General features: G+C 36.0%; 1 protein-coding gene across 4 annotated transcripts in view; it reads right to left on the bottom strand.

The window, feature by feature from the left end:
• PLCL2 (phospholipase C like 2) overlaps positions 1-16029 on the bottom strand; it is a 110519-nt gene that overhangs the window by 26833 nt on the left and 67657 nt on the right. For all 4 annotated transcript variants that reach the window (XR_009818786.1, XM_061996780.1, XM_061996779.1 and 1 more), the window contains exon 5: positions 5602-5677. Coding sequence is in view for 3 of the 4 variants with exons in the window: in XM_061996780.1 (XP_061852764.1) it covers positions 5602-5677 (76 nt within the window). In the remaining variant the exon portion in view is untranslated. The remainder of the gene's footprint in view (positions 1-5601; positions 5678-16029) is intronic.

Consider the following 16029-nt stretch of genomic DNA (forward strand, 5'->3'; position numbering starts at 1 on the left):
TAATAAACCCTCAAAACTCATAGCTAACTTAGAAAAAACAGGAACAAAGAGAAAATAGGGAAAAGTAGGTATTTCAGAAGAATGGAGACAGGCTGAGAGGGACCTCAAAGTGCTGCTTTAGTCATATCAGGTGATGCTGGAATTTATGTTTACTTTTAACAGTGAACTTTATGAAAAATATAGTAAATTATACAATTCTAAGATTAAACCTGACGCTCTGCATGTCCTACTGCAGTCAAACACATTAAATATTGCTATGCTATGAAGTGCAATAGTAATGGATAAAGTAGTATTTCTTTCCTTCCATTTTAAGCCAAGGTTTCAATGCAGGAGCTTCTAAACAAAATGTCAAGATTTGCTGATAACTAGTAGTATTTCATTAGACATGGATTAACAAGTTCTGCTGAACTTGTGAAACTCTACAGTACCCATATTATGAACACTGCATATTCACTTTCAAGTCAGGGATAACCACCAAAATGTTGGAAACAACAGACCCTTTCATTGATTAAATAAAAACTCAATTGCATGTCTATATACTCAGTCAAAAGTGCTATTCCAAGATTTAATTATATTTCCTCTCTTAATGGATTATCTAATCTGTACATAACATAGAATATTAACTTACTCATCATACATGCTTTGTTTTGGTGGACTCGAAGTCAAAAATCAATTTAGAATGCAAATAGCAGGAACAGACAGTAAAAGAAAAAGGTCAGTAAACATGTCATTTTGCTGAAGAACGTCAGTGGTTAACCGTGGGGAACTGAGTTATAGCTATTTGAAAAAAAATTGATTTCGTTACTTTAATTTTCAACTGTAGGTATTTGTAGTGCTCGTATGGCCATCATCCTAATATTTTCCATAAAGATCCACCTATCCTAAACCTTTTCCCAATTGATATTGTGCACTGTGTTTATCTTTGAGAACATCCAGAACAGCTGGATATTCCCTTTCTTGAAACTGTATCCTGTTTCTGACACTGCTGAAGAACTGCTTTGGAGCACACGTTAGAAAATGTACTCTTTTTATGTCTTTTACTACTTGCATTATTTAATAAACCACGTCACACAACCACAGAATCTTAAGGGTTGGAAGGGAGTCCCTGCTGTTTTAGTCACTGTACAGACTGGATGAATAAGATGGTCCCTGCTCCAACAACTTAGAATTCAAGTATGAGAGAAAAAAGAGAACAGATGGGTAAAGAAAGAGTGGGGAGTACAAGGAAGCAATGAAAACTATTTTGGTTAAGGTGGTAGGAGGACATGTGTCAATCTCGATATATTGGTGGGATAATTTAAGAAATCAATTCAAAGGAAGTAGCCTGGTGGATGTTTACTGTGAGCCTGAAGGACACAACATGACGGAAAGCATGACGATGACTGACACAGAACCTGTGAGGATGGCTGACAATCTATCAGGCAGTGGAAACTCTTGCTAACAAATGAGCAAACATGAGAAAAGTGAGAGCAGCTCAGTCTTCACGTACAAAGGGGAAAAAGTATAGAAATGAACAAAGGGACAGATATAATCAAAACGGCGGACAGGAAAATGACTTACATAAAGCAAAACTACAACAGTCAAACTTAGAGAAAAGGATAGTGTAGCTGAGACTTCTGTTAGAACTCTATACAATATAAACTTCGTTTCCTGAATTAAAACAGAAATCTTACAGGTATTGTCGAGGCTACTTTTTTCCCTACATAGATTAATTGACCCTTACTGATGTTACATTTCAGAGATTGTTTTATAATTCTCAGTGTCACAAGCTCCTCCTGTACTGTCCCACAGACATATCTACACCTGCTTATATTTAATAATTCTTTATCATCAGCAAGCTATATTTGCTTATTATTTGCTGTGGTAGTTTGAGCCTGGCTGGATGCCAGGTGCCCACCACACCGCTTTACCCCCCACCTCCTCAGCAAGCCAGGGAAGGGGAGAAAATAAGATGGGAATCTCGTGGGTTGAGATAAAAGCAGTTTAATAAATAAGCAGCAAAGCCGCGCGCGCGGGAAGCAAAGCAAAAGCAGATAAGCTGTTACTCTCTACTTCCCATCAGCAGCGATGTCCGGCCACCTCCCGAGAAGCAGGGCTGCGGTACGCGTAGCGGTTGCTTTGGGAAGGCCAGAAATGAATCTCGCCTCCCCTTCCTGCTCCTTTCCCCCAGTTTATATTACTGAGCTGACGTCATATGGTATGGAATATCTCCTTGGTCAGCCTGGGTCAGCTGTCCTGGCCATAGTCCCTCCCAAGATCATGCCCACTCACAGCTATTGGTGAAGGTGGGGGAAGGAATGCTGGAGGGACAGCCCCGATGTTGTGCAAGCGGTAGTCATAATATTGATATAAACAGTAAGCACAGCACTGCAGGAGCTGCTGTGGAAAATCACTACCGTCCCAGACCCACTACATTTGCCCTCCTGATTATTTAATGAATATTGGGAATATCACATGTCCTTTTGAGCTCCAAAACTGAGGTTCTCTCTTTTAACCAGTGATGAGCTCAGGCAGTATTTAAACCAGAAAGCAAAAGAACGGAATAGAAGATAATTATAAGAACAATGTGAGTTGGCAAGGAAGGGAGTAAGGTGACCTGGATATTCAAATTCTTTACTCTGGAGAAGATATGGTAGCATTTTAGGTCTTTAACATATTAGGAGGATAGGCTGGACTATCTTTAAATTTCCTACATTATATTTTCTTGCAGTCTGTTGAGATGGCTTAATAGCAAGAAAATAAATGGCACTCCAATAATTTTGAACTTATGCAGATTTTTTTCTTAATTCTGTCAAAGAATGAGTACAGTGGGAACTAAAGCAATATTATGTTTCCATATCTTTTCATTAGTTAATGTATCTAAAATGCTTTCAATAGATATTTCTGATATGAAGAAAACAGAAGATTTTTCATAGGGTTTAATCATAAAGAACAAAAATGAGAAGTTTACAGTTTAATGTTCTTAGAGACTATTAATAGCAAAGAACCTAAATTCTGAAAAGAGTCATCTCAGGAATTGAACCTTTGCTTATTCAATAGGCCATCAACCTACATAAGAAATAATGTCCCAGTCTTATGATTAAACTTAAGTTAGAAAAAGGTTTCAATTAGTGAGTCCACTTTGTCCGTTTAATGAAATTCTCTTGTAAGCCTCTTCATGAAAACAAAATTTCACTGCTTATTGTCAGCTTGACTTTTTCTTATTTTAGCAGCTTTTTCATTCTCTGAGACATAAAATAAACAAGCACAAAGGCACAATTTTCCTTTTTCCTAATCAAGAAACTAGATAGGAAAATGTATAATCTTTTACTCAGAATTAAATAGAGTAGCATCTACCAAGATTATGAGATCAATTAGTCATAAGAAAATATTCAAAAACCACTGATATTAAAAGGAAGGTAATCCAATTCAGCTCATTAATCTTAAATAGTACCTTGACCCTGAAGGGCTAAAGCTGCCCTAAATAGCAGGATCTATTACATAATCCATACTTATGTCACCATGCTGGAGGTTTCTCATTTAAATGAGATCAAAATCTCAAAATCTGCTATTTAGCATGGGTTTTAAGTCTTTTGCATTCTTAAACAAAGGATTCTTGGACTCGCTTGTTCTTTGTGTAAAATATGGTTGTAAGACTCAAGAAAATCGGAGGTTTAGAAGTTTACTGGAATCCATATGAGCCTGTACAGTGCAATCTTTTCTGAAGGGCAACAATTCTAAAACATGACGTAAAAGAGCCAATTAGCTTTTGCCTCACCCCTAACCAAGGATCTAAACTGCATGAGACACTGATGAAGCTAAAAAAATATGATGCACTATCACCACAAAAATAGGGTATGATTCCAGAAGTAAGCACACAAACATACAAGACAATGACTTTATGGCAACACAATGTATTTTGAGTTTAGTATTTTAGATAAATCTCTGCATCTCTCAACAAGAGATGTGAAACAGTATTTTGTGACTCATGGTATATATGATTATTTATGTTTGACAGCTTGAAGTACATAGGACAAATTAAAATTTTCATGTACTTTGACAGTTCTATGATTTGACTAAAGTTCACAGAGTCTGAGGAATATGTGCTGTGAATAAAGGGAAAATCTTGAAATTCAGAGTGGATAAGCCTTCCTGCTGCTGATTTGAGCTGGAAGGTACTGTTAACAGATAAAGAGTTTGTAAAGAAAAAGCATGGAAGAATACTTTTTTTTCCCCCCCAAGAAAAAAGAATGAATAAAAGAGACTGAAATTTATGGGAGAGCAGAACAGATCAAAGAACAGGAGAAAATAATGGAGAAGGTTATTAAGCATTGGAACAGGCTGTCCAGGGAGGTGGTAGAGTTACCACCCCTGGAGACAGTTAAAAGATGCATAGACGAAGTGCTGAGGGATATGGTTTAGTGTAGTGATGGGCTTGGCATTGTGAGGTTGGTGGTTAAACTTGATGATCTTAAAAGTCTTTCCCAACTGTAATATTCTATGACTCCATGCTGGGAGAAGCAGGATGACGGATATCAGAACAGTTAAAAACGCATTTGTATACAAATGTCCCAACTGTGTCACATGGCACGGCTGTAGATACTTTGATTGACTTTCCCTCAGACTTCCTTTTCCTGATGCAAAATGTGACGCATCACTACTCTGAATAAATTGATAACATTGTTTAAAAAATACCCACTACTCTGAATAAATTTATAACATTGTTTAAAAAATACCTAAGAAATACCAAAAGAAAACAAGCATGATTAAACAAGTCAGACATGCTATTCAAAATAACAGGGAAACCTTCAAAACTCAAAGTTGTGTTCAAATGAGAAAAACAATATATCAGTGAAAAAGAGGTAATTTGTGAAGGAATTAAGAAGTAACTACACAATCTGTTCCAAATATATATCAGAAACAGGAAAAATTCCAGAGAATCTATGGGATCAATAGGTCATAACAAATTTTAAACAGACTTTCTGCATCCATGTGGTTTTAAAAGCCTGCTACAAAACACAAAATTATCTGTAAAACCAATTTTACTCTGAGTAGGTAAAATAGCTACATAGCAGCAGAAACAGAGGGTATCCATCCACCCAACAGACCTACAGTGACATAAGGACAAAATATCTGAACTATCATCATGTAATTATCAGAAGGCAAGGAAATTCAATCAGGCTCTTGAAGACATCAAGCCTATCATAACATAAGAGGAAAACTTCTCACATAGTAGAAGAAGATGATAAAAGATTTATTTGTGAAAGAAGATGATTCACTTTCCTGTAATGCTGTATTTGCCTTTTGTGGAAATGACTATACTGACAAGCTACTGTCCATACACAAAATGTTCCTTATTTCCAAAGTCAAGTTGTTATTCTATAGATCTATTCTATGGATTCTACGGATTAATCTTTGATTTCCATGATTTGAAATGTCCATATCACTGTTATTGTATATGGCTAAAATAAAATAATCTTTTGTTTGTTTGTTTGCTATTGGGTTTTTGGATAGGTTTTTTTTGCTATAGTGGAATAAACAAACTCCACTAATAGTTTTGGTCAATACAGAAATATGCATTGAGTTTTTTTATAACATTTTTAAAAAACAGCTTTTACTTACCTGCTTTCTGACACTGTACTATCTTCTCATATAAGCTATCTGTATTTTCCACTAGAGTCCTGATGGTCTGAATCATCTGTCGAGGAAATAAATAAAAATACACAGAAATATCAGTAAAATTCAATTCTTACTGAAAATTTTTAATCTGTAAAAGGAGCTTAAATTTTAACTCAAATCAATAATATTACATTTGTATTTAACAAAATCAATAAATTCAATTGCCTGGTCATGACCATGCAGAGGAGTGTTCTAATTGGGCAGAAAGACATAAAAAATTATGATAGTTTTGGGTTGAGGTCTGTGAACATTGAAACGTCTACTCCATTGCCTATCAAAACAAGTGGAAATTATACAACTATTTACTGGGTAATGCACTTTTAGTGGCTTGTGTGAGATAACCTGGATACAAGTTTTCTCTTCCTCAGGATGATGACCGCTCACCACCCAGTGCTTCCCTTTTCCTAGGGATTCCATTGTTTTTCCAGATTTGTTCCCTTACATTTACCCTTTCTGTGGTTTGACCTGTACACACATATGAGATAACACTATGGAGGAAAACAAATCACTCAAGGCTCATACTGGAGAATAAGGAAAAATAAAGTGATTCTTCTACCTGATCTCTTTCATGGAAGCTCAGCTGAAAGCAAACCGATTAGAATGTAACTATGCAGATTTTTCATCCTCGGGTATTGTACTGAGACGTAATTACTTTGCTTCACACCTTACACATTGACCTCTCTGCTATCCACTCAAGCAGATTTCTCATCACTAAAGCAATGACTAAAGCTTGACATGTTACTTATGTGGGTGTTATGTAGACCTTTCCTTTGCAGACCATAATGGCTGTTATGAGCATGAATGTTCCGTGTTAGAGAAAAAATCCCAAACCTCTCTAAGACTTCTCCGAGAAATAATACTTTAACAGGCATGACTATGGTAGTCCTTCCTCACACGTATTAGAAGGAGCTTTCTCCAGCCAAATAACATTGAGGTTGTTTTCCTGAACACTCGTTTGAGACATAAATCAATCAAACAGGCAGCTAAGCCTCAGATTTTTGATGATGGTAAATGAAAAACACCCACAGAGATGCAAACTACTCTACAGACTTCTATTATTTCCAGTTACACAAAAATCTAGTTTATGTAAATTACAAAGCATTTAAAAATAATTCTAGCTCTATAATTCTAGTTTCTATAATTACAATTTAGAATGACAGAATAAAGAAAACTATGTTTATGCTACATATAAATCATCTATGAACACGCAACTTTAGAGTACGTGGAGGACATTGTACTGTATAGTGTAATTTAATCTTCACGTTCCAATTAACCAGTATTCAAAGTATCTATTTACCCTGATTTATATTAAGTGAGTGTAAAAAAAACCCCAAACTATAATAGATGAGGAAAAAACAGTAACTTTATCGGGTTGCTAAGCTGCAAGTGAAATACTTAAGCTTATCTGTTTTTAACTGGTTTGTTCTTTGAATATAAATATCAATATTCATTCAAGCAAAAACCACTCATAATTAGAATTATACCAGTTAATAATTAGATGTAATAAATTGAAGATGACTATTTTATAGAGAAATATACTTAAGTAAGAAAATACTGTATTTCACCCACACAGGCTTCTATAGGGAGCACTGCAAACTGACCATTCCTGATGTGTCAAGAAGTAAGCTGCTTTTCACTGTTTCATTACTACTCAGTCTTTAAAATAGTATTCACAAATAGAATTAAAGCCACTATAAATTTGCTTGAAAGGCAAAGATTTTACCACTTTCAATGTGTATGTTGTGACACACTTGCTTCAGTAACGCACTTAAACGAAGAGAAACAAAACACAGTTGACTTCAATTGCAAATATACTTCCGGTAACTGATGTTATTTTGCTAACTAGCTGAAGGGATACTGTAAATCATCCTCCTTTAAGCTTTTTCAGCATTGAAAATCACCTTGAAAAATTAAATGCTGGTCACATATGGCTCTTGTTTTGTCAGGATGCTAAAACACAACATTAATAATTATGGTGGGATTCTCTGTTAGTAAGAATCTCTTAATCCAAGAAGCTTTTTTGTTGGAGTTCACAGCAGACAGACTAAATGTGCTGTCTGATCAGGGTTATTTGTTCTGGAGGAATTGTATGAAATACTGTAACTGCCCTCTGTTAGTCTATTCTGTGTTCCTGACCCAATGTGTACACTAAAATTTCTAACTCATCTCAGTTAGGTTCTATTCCAGACACAGGGCACCTCTGTCTGCTCTGTTTCTTTCATACAATACATTCAACATGCACTCTGATAATTCAGAAACAAGCCTCAGCAGAATAGAAAACTTGATCTGAGACATTGCAATGATTTTCAGAATTAAGAGAATTCAAAGATAAAAAAATGCTTACATCATTATTTCTTTGTTTGCTTTCTCTACTGACAAAACAAGAAAGTTGTACTAATTCTACAAATGAAAGGAAATGAAACTAATGGCTGTGTTAGAGCTCTTTCACTGCGGCAAGGATAACATTGAAGAAGAATTCATAATAATATGAAGACTGAGTATTTCAGAGTTTTAGTACGGAAAGGTGTTTTGCCTAAAAGTATTCTCAGATCAAAAGCAATGCTCTCTTTGCAACTTTTGAAGAAAAATGTCAATGCGTTTCATGTGACAGAAACTATTAATATACCAATTTTTATAATGCCAAGGCCACTAATAGTTACTTTGGTCTCTAAAATACACATAATGCTGTATTTAATCTTAACAGCACCATTAAGCAAAATTGCCAGCAATAACTCAGGTGTTGACTTCAACTATCATTCAATTGATACTATGCTACACCCAATTTTGCTGATTTTTTTGTTATTAATGAACCAGTATGTTGTGTAAGAGCAGGTGTCACCGTTTAGCTGAGTTTGATGAATAAAATAATGGTATTGGATCACCATAATTTTATTCATATATTGCTCTTCACCATGCAGACATCTTTTAGTATCTATTGAGCTATTTGTTAAATGACACCACAGAATGGCAGGGGTTGGAAGGCACCTTTAGAGATCATCTAGTCCAAGCCCCCTGCCAAAGCAGGTCCACCTAGATCAGGTCACACAAGAAAGCACCTAGGTGGCTTTGAAAACCACCAGAGAAGGAGACTTCACACCCTCCCTGGGCAGCCTGTGCCAAGGCTCCCTCACCTCAACAGTAAAGAAGTTCTTCCTTATGTTTAAATGGAGCTTTTTGTGTTCCAGCTTTTGTCCTTTTGCCCTAGGGCTATCACTGGACACTACAGAAAAAAGTGTCAACCCATCCTCTTGACATACATCTTTTAAATACTTTTAAGTATTAATGAGGCCCCCCCCCCCGAGACTCCTAAAGTAAGAGTGTTTCTTTTCAGTGTTCAAGCCAAAATTTCAACATCACAAAAACATTCATGTAGATATTAAAGGAAAGGCTTTTGTTAGACACAGTATATGGAACAACTGAGCATAAATGGTTATACGACACTTTTATTTATGTGTGTGTTTGGTATAAAAGCAAAGTAGAAAATTATGAGTAAGCAAGAACTTCAGTGTGAAAACTATGTCTGCAGTAGAATGAGAAACAAAATTCTGAAGGCAAACTGTGGAGAAAGACCAAGTCTAATATGCATTAGAATAGTCTATACTGAACAAGCCAAACAATAAGCAGGGATTTGTTAACCACAGCCAACTCTGAGATACCATCAGTGACAAAACTGCAAAGAAATGCAAATATACATCACAAGGACCAATCAGTTACGAGCTGATCAATAAAAATTTACTGAAAACTACCCTATTCTAAGAAAAGAACAAATATTATATGAAGTTTTGTAGATATACTATCTAGTAATATTAATCACATCTCTAATCTATGTTAATTTTATGGAAGATAGAAAATATCCAACAAATACATTTTTAAGACATTTACTGGAATTGCACCTCTCCCACCTCAATCTTACTACGACCACACTGGACTGTATTCCTGGTTTTTTTTGATCAATGGAAAATGCAGAATGGTATGCTTTATGACACTTTAGGCTATCATATTTTTGCAGAGGTGAGGCTGACAGTTTGATCTATTTGTCAGTTAATGGAACCATTTTACTTAGTTATCAGAAAAACTGTCTGTAATTCTAGAAATAAATATCAAGAAACTACATGTAAAAAATATTTAAACTATTGTTAAGGGGTTTTAGAAATAAACACTAAATGATTAGTCCAGAGCTCTCACTGAGGATTAGAGACGTGTTATTGTATACTGTCCCTGCCTTTAAAAGCATGATGATGATGGATAGAAATAAAAAACAATTCTTGCTTCACACTGATGGAACTGTGTTGCAAGTATTGGTACCATTCACCACTTGTGTGACTGAGTCTTCACAAATCAAATGAACTATTCATACACTTAAAAAAATATATCTACCCTCTTTCTCAGCAAAATTGTATATATCATCAAGACAGTTACAAAAAAAATATAGAGACATACAGAGTACATTTTACGTTCATTTTTCATGTTGCAGAGCTTTAAGTCTGATTTGTTGTTTATGAAAGAAGTGCTATGGTAACACTGTATGTATGTACACAAGTGCTCACATGCATATACTCATGCACATATTTGAGACATTCATTCAATTTCAGATTAATTTGGACAAGTGAAGATCTATTTCTACTATATTCATGAAGACGGGTATTCTAGTAGAAGACAGAACCACCTGTTCATGCCTCCAGCTTAAGGAAAAAGTATAGACTGAATTCAATCCTAAATAATTTAAACATAACAATAAAGAATGCAGATCTTGGCAAAGAAATATTTTTTTAAAATCAGGCCTTAATAATTCCTCTGCACACAGAACGGATTGGTAGCACATCAAGAAAGATATCGGCTACATTTTAAAATGGAAAAACCAGTCGATGTTAAACTGTGTCTGGCTGATGAAACTCAATGACAGAAAATACCTCCTCTGACAGAGTTGCAACACCAAGATGAACTTTATTTTTAGCAAGTAAAGCACAGTTCACATTCACATTTAGAAATCTGGAGATGCATTGTCAATACTGTTATACCTACATTCCAATACTAAAACTGAAACCATACTTTCAGAAGGTATAAGTCAAAGCTTTATTAAAATGATACTCTCCACAAAATGCTGCTCACTTTCTCCTTTTATCTCAAATATCAGCATATTATATATACTTCTGAAAACACAAACTACATCACTTCTGAAAACAGTTTTGTATTCAGTGGCCAACCTGGTGCTCTTAAACTGTAGAAATAAACACATAATCTCAATTTTCCAGACATTTTATTAAGCCCAGAAAAATACAAATAGTACTTCATAAAAAAGGAAACCAAATAAAGGGCATCTCAAACTACAATACATAAACAGCTAATAGTATCTGCACAACTGCAAAAGATATATGTGACCCAGATAGGGCCATAAGTTGCTACGATTGCTCCAAGCAACAACAGCAAGGAAAGCAACTCTGGTAAGGACAGAATATAAACACTTCTATTCTAAAAACTGTTATATGTATTGGAAATTCGAACAAACTATGGTCATCTCCAATTTAATATATGTATAAACTGTATCCAAGTAGTCCTATATTCAATTCAATACATCAGAAGACATTTTTGTTGTGGCACTGGAACAGGCAAAAAAATTATTCTTAGTCCTCTCACTGACAATTGCCACTGTCAGCTTGCTCTGAAGTTGCATAAAGAGTTGTTCTGAACTATATATATTGCTTTTGGTTTTCTGCAGAAGAAATGATATTATAGCAATAACAAAATGATGGGAAAATCAGATTGTAAATTCATGTTCAATCTCAGAATTCAAATGAATTGTTGTGACACCACTCTGAAACCATTATTAAGTGTCCAACTTTTAACCAGCAGCACCATAAACAGAAATGCTTTTCTAATAAGCAGACAACACATGTTCATGTTACCGAGCCCTTACATTTACCACATTTGAGATTGTTAGCACTACTGGATCAGTAATACTCAGTTTTCAAGAATAAACAGTCTTGAAGATTAAACAGGAGTGATATAGAGCAAAGAAGTACATTGGATTGTGAAGTAGCATCTTAACAGAAGGGACAAAATACATTTATCTGTCCCAATTTCAAGTTACAGTCTTCTAGAAAACCTCTTAGCACACCTCTTAGCTTTAAAACATCTGAAACATATCCTGTTAGCTTTCATGGAAAAGAGAACTCAAAAAAGACGCCTGAACAGTTTTCTGAGATTACAACTCACTACTTACAATTGATGAGACAGGAAAAAAAACCTGCAAAGGCCCCAGCAGATCAGATTTTAATACTTTTCTTTTAAAGATATTTTCCAATCCTAGACAAATTTCAGACACAAAAAGACCACAACCAGTCCATTAATTGAGTAATCTATATTCTGTAAAGAAGGTATTGATTTGCAATAGATGCACTGAGTCTTCTTTAACAACAATTTCATTACAAAGATATATATGTGGGATGTTCCCATGAGTCCTGAGGGACGGGCTGATGTCATTGCAAGACAACTCTCACTTACTTCTGAAAGGTCACAGCAACCAGAGGACATTCCTGAGGACTGGAAGAAAGTAAATTTCACTCCTATCTAGAAAAATAATGAGAAGGAACACAGAACTACAAACCAGACAGCCTTACATCAGTCCCTAGGTAGGTAGAGGTGTAAATCCTGTTGGAAACCATTTCCAAACACATAAAGGACAAGAAGGTAACTGGGAAAAGTCAGCCTGGGTTGGCAAAGGGGAAATCCAGCTTAACCATCCTGGCATTCCACGCTGTCTCTTGTCATGTCCTCCTAGACAAAGCGAGGAAGTAGGTAGAAGTCAGGTAAGTGGGCAGTGAGGTGGACTGAAAACTAGTGACCAGGCAGGCTCAGAGGGTTGGGATCAGCAACATGAAGTCCAGCTGGAGGACAATTCCCTAGGGTATGACCCAGGGGCTGATCCTGGAGTTACTACTGTTTAAACATCTTCATTTATCATCTGGAATCACAGAATCATGGAATCATTATGGTTGGAAAAGATCTTTAAGATAACTGAGTCTGAACAGTCACCTCACACTGCTAAGCCCATCACTAAACCATATCTCTCACTACTTCATCTGTGTGTCTTTTAAACATCTCTAGGTATGGTTGACTGAGGAATGATGGGGCAAAGGGCCTCCTTATCAAGCTGACAGAAGACAAAAAACTTGGAGGGTGGATATAGCACGTAGTTGTGTTTGTTACTCAGAGGGACTTTGACATGCTGAGTCTCCATCACTGGTGATAGTAAACAGTCAACTGGGCACAGTTCTGGGCATTACGCTCTACCTGACCCTGCTTTGAGCCAGGTGACTGGACTTGCTGCATCTGTAGAGGTGCATTTCAATGATACTATGTAAACAAGGATTTTAGGAACGTTGACATCTCCAATCAGTGTAAGTTTTTAGAACTGAGCTTTCAGGCTCAAAATGACAATCAATAACAACTTCAATACAGATAAATATCAGGTGTGGTTTTGCTCAGACTGTCCAAAATTGCTCAACACTGAGGAACAACTAATCTTTCTACTATCCAAGTATAGTCCAAAGTGCCAAGTTAAGAAAACAAAGCTGCTAATGGCTACTTCGGCACACACAGAGGACTCCTCACATCAAACTGAATTTGCCTCAAAGCACTGAGTTTTTTAAGAAACATATTGTCTAAATTAGACGTTATTTCTCTAACTATGCAGAAAGACAGTGATTGAGATTGCAACAGACCTCAGGAGGTCATCTGCTCCAACTCCTCCCACTCAAGCAGGGCTTCCTAGAGCAGGCTGCTCAGGACCATGTCCAGATGGCTTTTGAGTATCTTCAAGGTGGAAACTTCATAACCCCTCGGGGCAACCTGTTCTCATGCTCAGTCACTTTTTTATGTTTCCTGACGTTCAGACAGAGTCTGTGTTTCACTTAATGCCTCTTCTCCTGCCACAGGGCAGGACTGAAAAGAGTCTGGCTCTTTGCATCCTCCCATCATGCATGCATACACATTGATGAGATACCCCTGAGCCTTCTCCAGGCTGAACATTCCCAGGTCTCTCAGCCTTTCTCTATAGGAGAGATGTTGTAGTCCCTTCATCACCTTTGTAGAGCTCTGTTGGACTCTCTCCAGTATGTTCTCCTTGTACTGAGGAGCTCATAACCAGACATGGTACTCCAGCTGTGGCCCCACCAGTGCTTAATTAAGGGTAAAGATCACCTTCCTCAACCACAACATATATCATATACTATGACATTACTATGATTCCCTTTAGACTTTAAAACACAGTTGTCTTCCAAGACAAATGCAGAGGAAATTTCCATTATGCTTCCTGAATGCAGTGGTATATTATGTTAAACATAATGCTGTACCTAATTGACAGAGGCAGTATATGCCCATAAGTGGGAAAAACATAGAACAGACTCATGGTTTTGGTTTTTCAGCCTTCCTTTCCTCTCTCACCTCTTTCTGAGCTGTTTTATATTCTAGGAAACACATACATGGAACAGGTCTTTTTGTCTTCAGAAAGAAGCAAACAGATTATGCCATAACACAGTGCAGGAGCATAAGAGATGAAATCCACTTACCAAAACTAATTCTTGTAGGCCTGAGAGAAAAATAGTACATCATCTGTTCTTAATTCTGCAGTACCCCAAAATGAATTAGATTTCTCACAGTTCAAGAAAATTTACCAAAGGAACAAACAGTCCACAAGTTCTCCATTAAAAGTCTTATATACTTTTTAAATTTCTCATGAGTAATGTATTTGAGAAAGACTATGCTGAAGACAGAGTAAATAAAACAATCACCAGCTCTCATCTAAACTATGCACACAACGACACTGAACTCTAAAACTCAACAGTCATTTCATCTTGATTTCCTGTCACTCTGGCTGTTTCAGCTAAATGATTTTCATCATTTTTAAACAAACTGATAGAATGAAAACATCATGTAAAAAGTGGACAATAAGAAAGCACATTTATATGAAAGGAAAATATCCTGTATCTGTAGAGAAGCTGAAATTTATCGTCATTGTGAAAAAAAAATATTAGGTAGTTCAATTAATCACGTTTTCTTCCCACATAAGGAGTCAACAAGACTAACAGAGATTAAGAATTGCTTGAGAAAGGAAAAGAGAACTACTATGGGAAACATACAGGGAATCTGACCTACTTTATGCTCTTCCATAAACATTCCATTGGGCTACATTAGAAACAGGACAGTCAGCTAGATGAACACCTCCTAAAGTAGCTGTACTGTTTTATGCTCTTACCAATGCTGGTAAATCAGCATTTAGCCATCATGAGATTAGTGAGAGGATACAAAAAGCTTCACTGTTATCAAAAAAAGAAAAAATCTTGACTTCTCAGAAGCATCCAGTTATCATTATCAGAGCTTTTCATCAACATCAAACAGCTCATAGTTTACAACATTTGGCACTCAAGTCTGACTATCCAAAATTAGACATTTGTTTCTGCCCTTGTGGACTGAAAATTCCAACATAAACTGAGGTTATCATCTGCATCTCTGTTTTTGGAAGCATAATTGCAACCTTCAGTTTAGAATGACTGTCCTGTTATAAAACAGGAAAATAAATACTGATAATAAACAATGTAACTTTTTTTGAACAAACTGCACAAGCTATTCACTATACTTTCCATCAATACTTTGTTTTCCACCATTTTTTGTGACAGACTAGCACCTAGGCTAGCTATAATTATTTAGATTTATCTCAAAATGCAGAATCTACATTACCATAATTTGTTAAACATAGCAAAAAATATCACCTGAGCTATTTGCAATACTGAATTGCAATGAATTATGTATGTTTTTCCTTACATCTCTTCAGCACTGCATTGTTTCCATTTATTACCTAAATACAGTTCTAACTCTGCAGAGACTTGATAATGAAAGTAAGTATATTGTACAAAGCCAGAGGCAATAAAGAAGATAGTGAAATAGTGTGTGTTATTGGTATTTAAATATTGCATTTTTATTGCCAGCTATGAGACCTGCTTTTTAACACACACTATAACAACCCACCACTGAGACTACGGAAGTTGTTTAAACTCCGCCTTACAACCGGATGATCCTTGCAAATCTAGGGGCATCACTGTCATACACCTTCAGGAGTACTTAAGCTATTTCAGCTAGATCAAAGTTATTGTAGCTATATCTACTATCGCTAATCCACTTAATGGGAAAACATACCCTAATGCTAAAATCAACACAAGCAACTGTCTTTAATGGGATTTTACTGCTGGAACATCAGGTTAAGTTCAACATTTACTCCAGCTAAAAGAGAAGAGCTAAGAATTTTAAAAGGTTAAAAATTTAATAGTAACTTGAATTCAGTATGAACATTTGAAAGGGACTTTGTCAAATGCATTT

Source organism: Colius striatus, chromosome 5 (assembly GCF_028858725.1).
Source record: "Colius striatus isolate bColStr4 chromosome 5, bColStr4.1.hap1, whole genome shotgun sequence".
Classification (NCBI taxonomy): domain Eukaryota; kingdom Metazoa; phylum Chordata; class Aves; order Coliiformes; family Coliidae; genus Colius; species Colius striatus.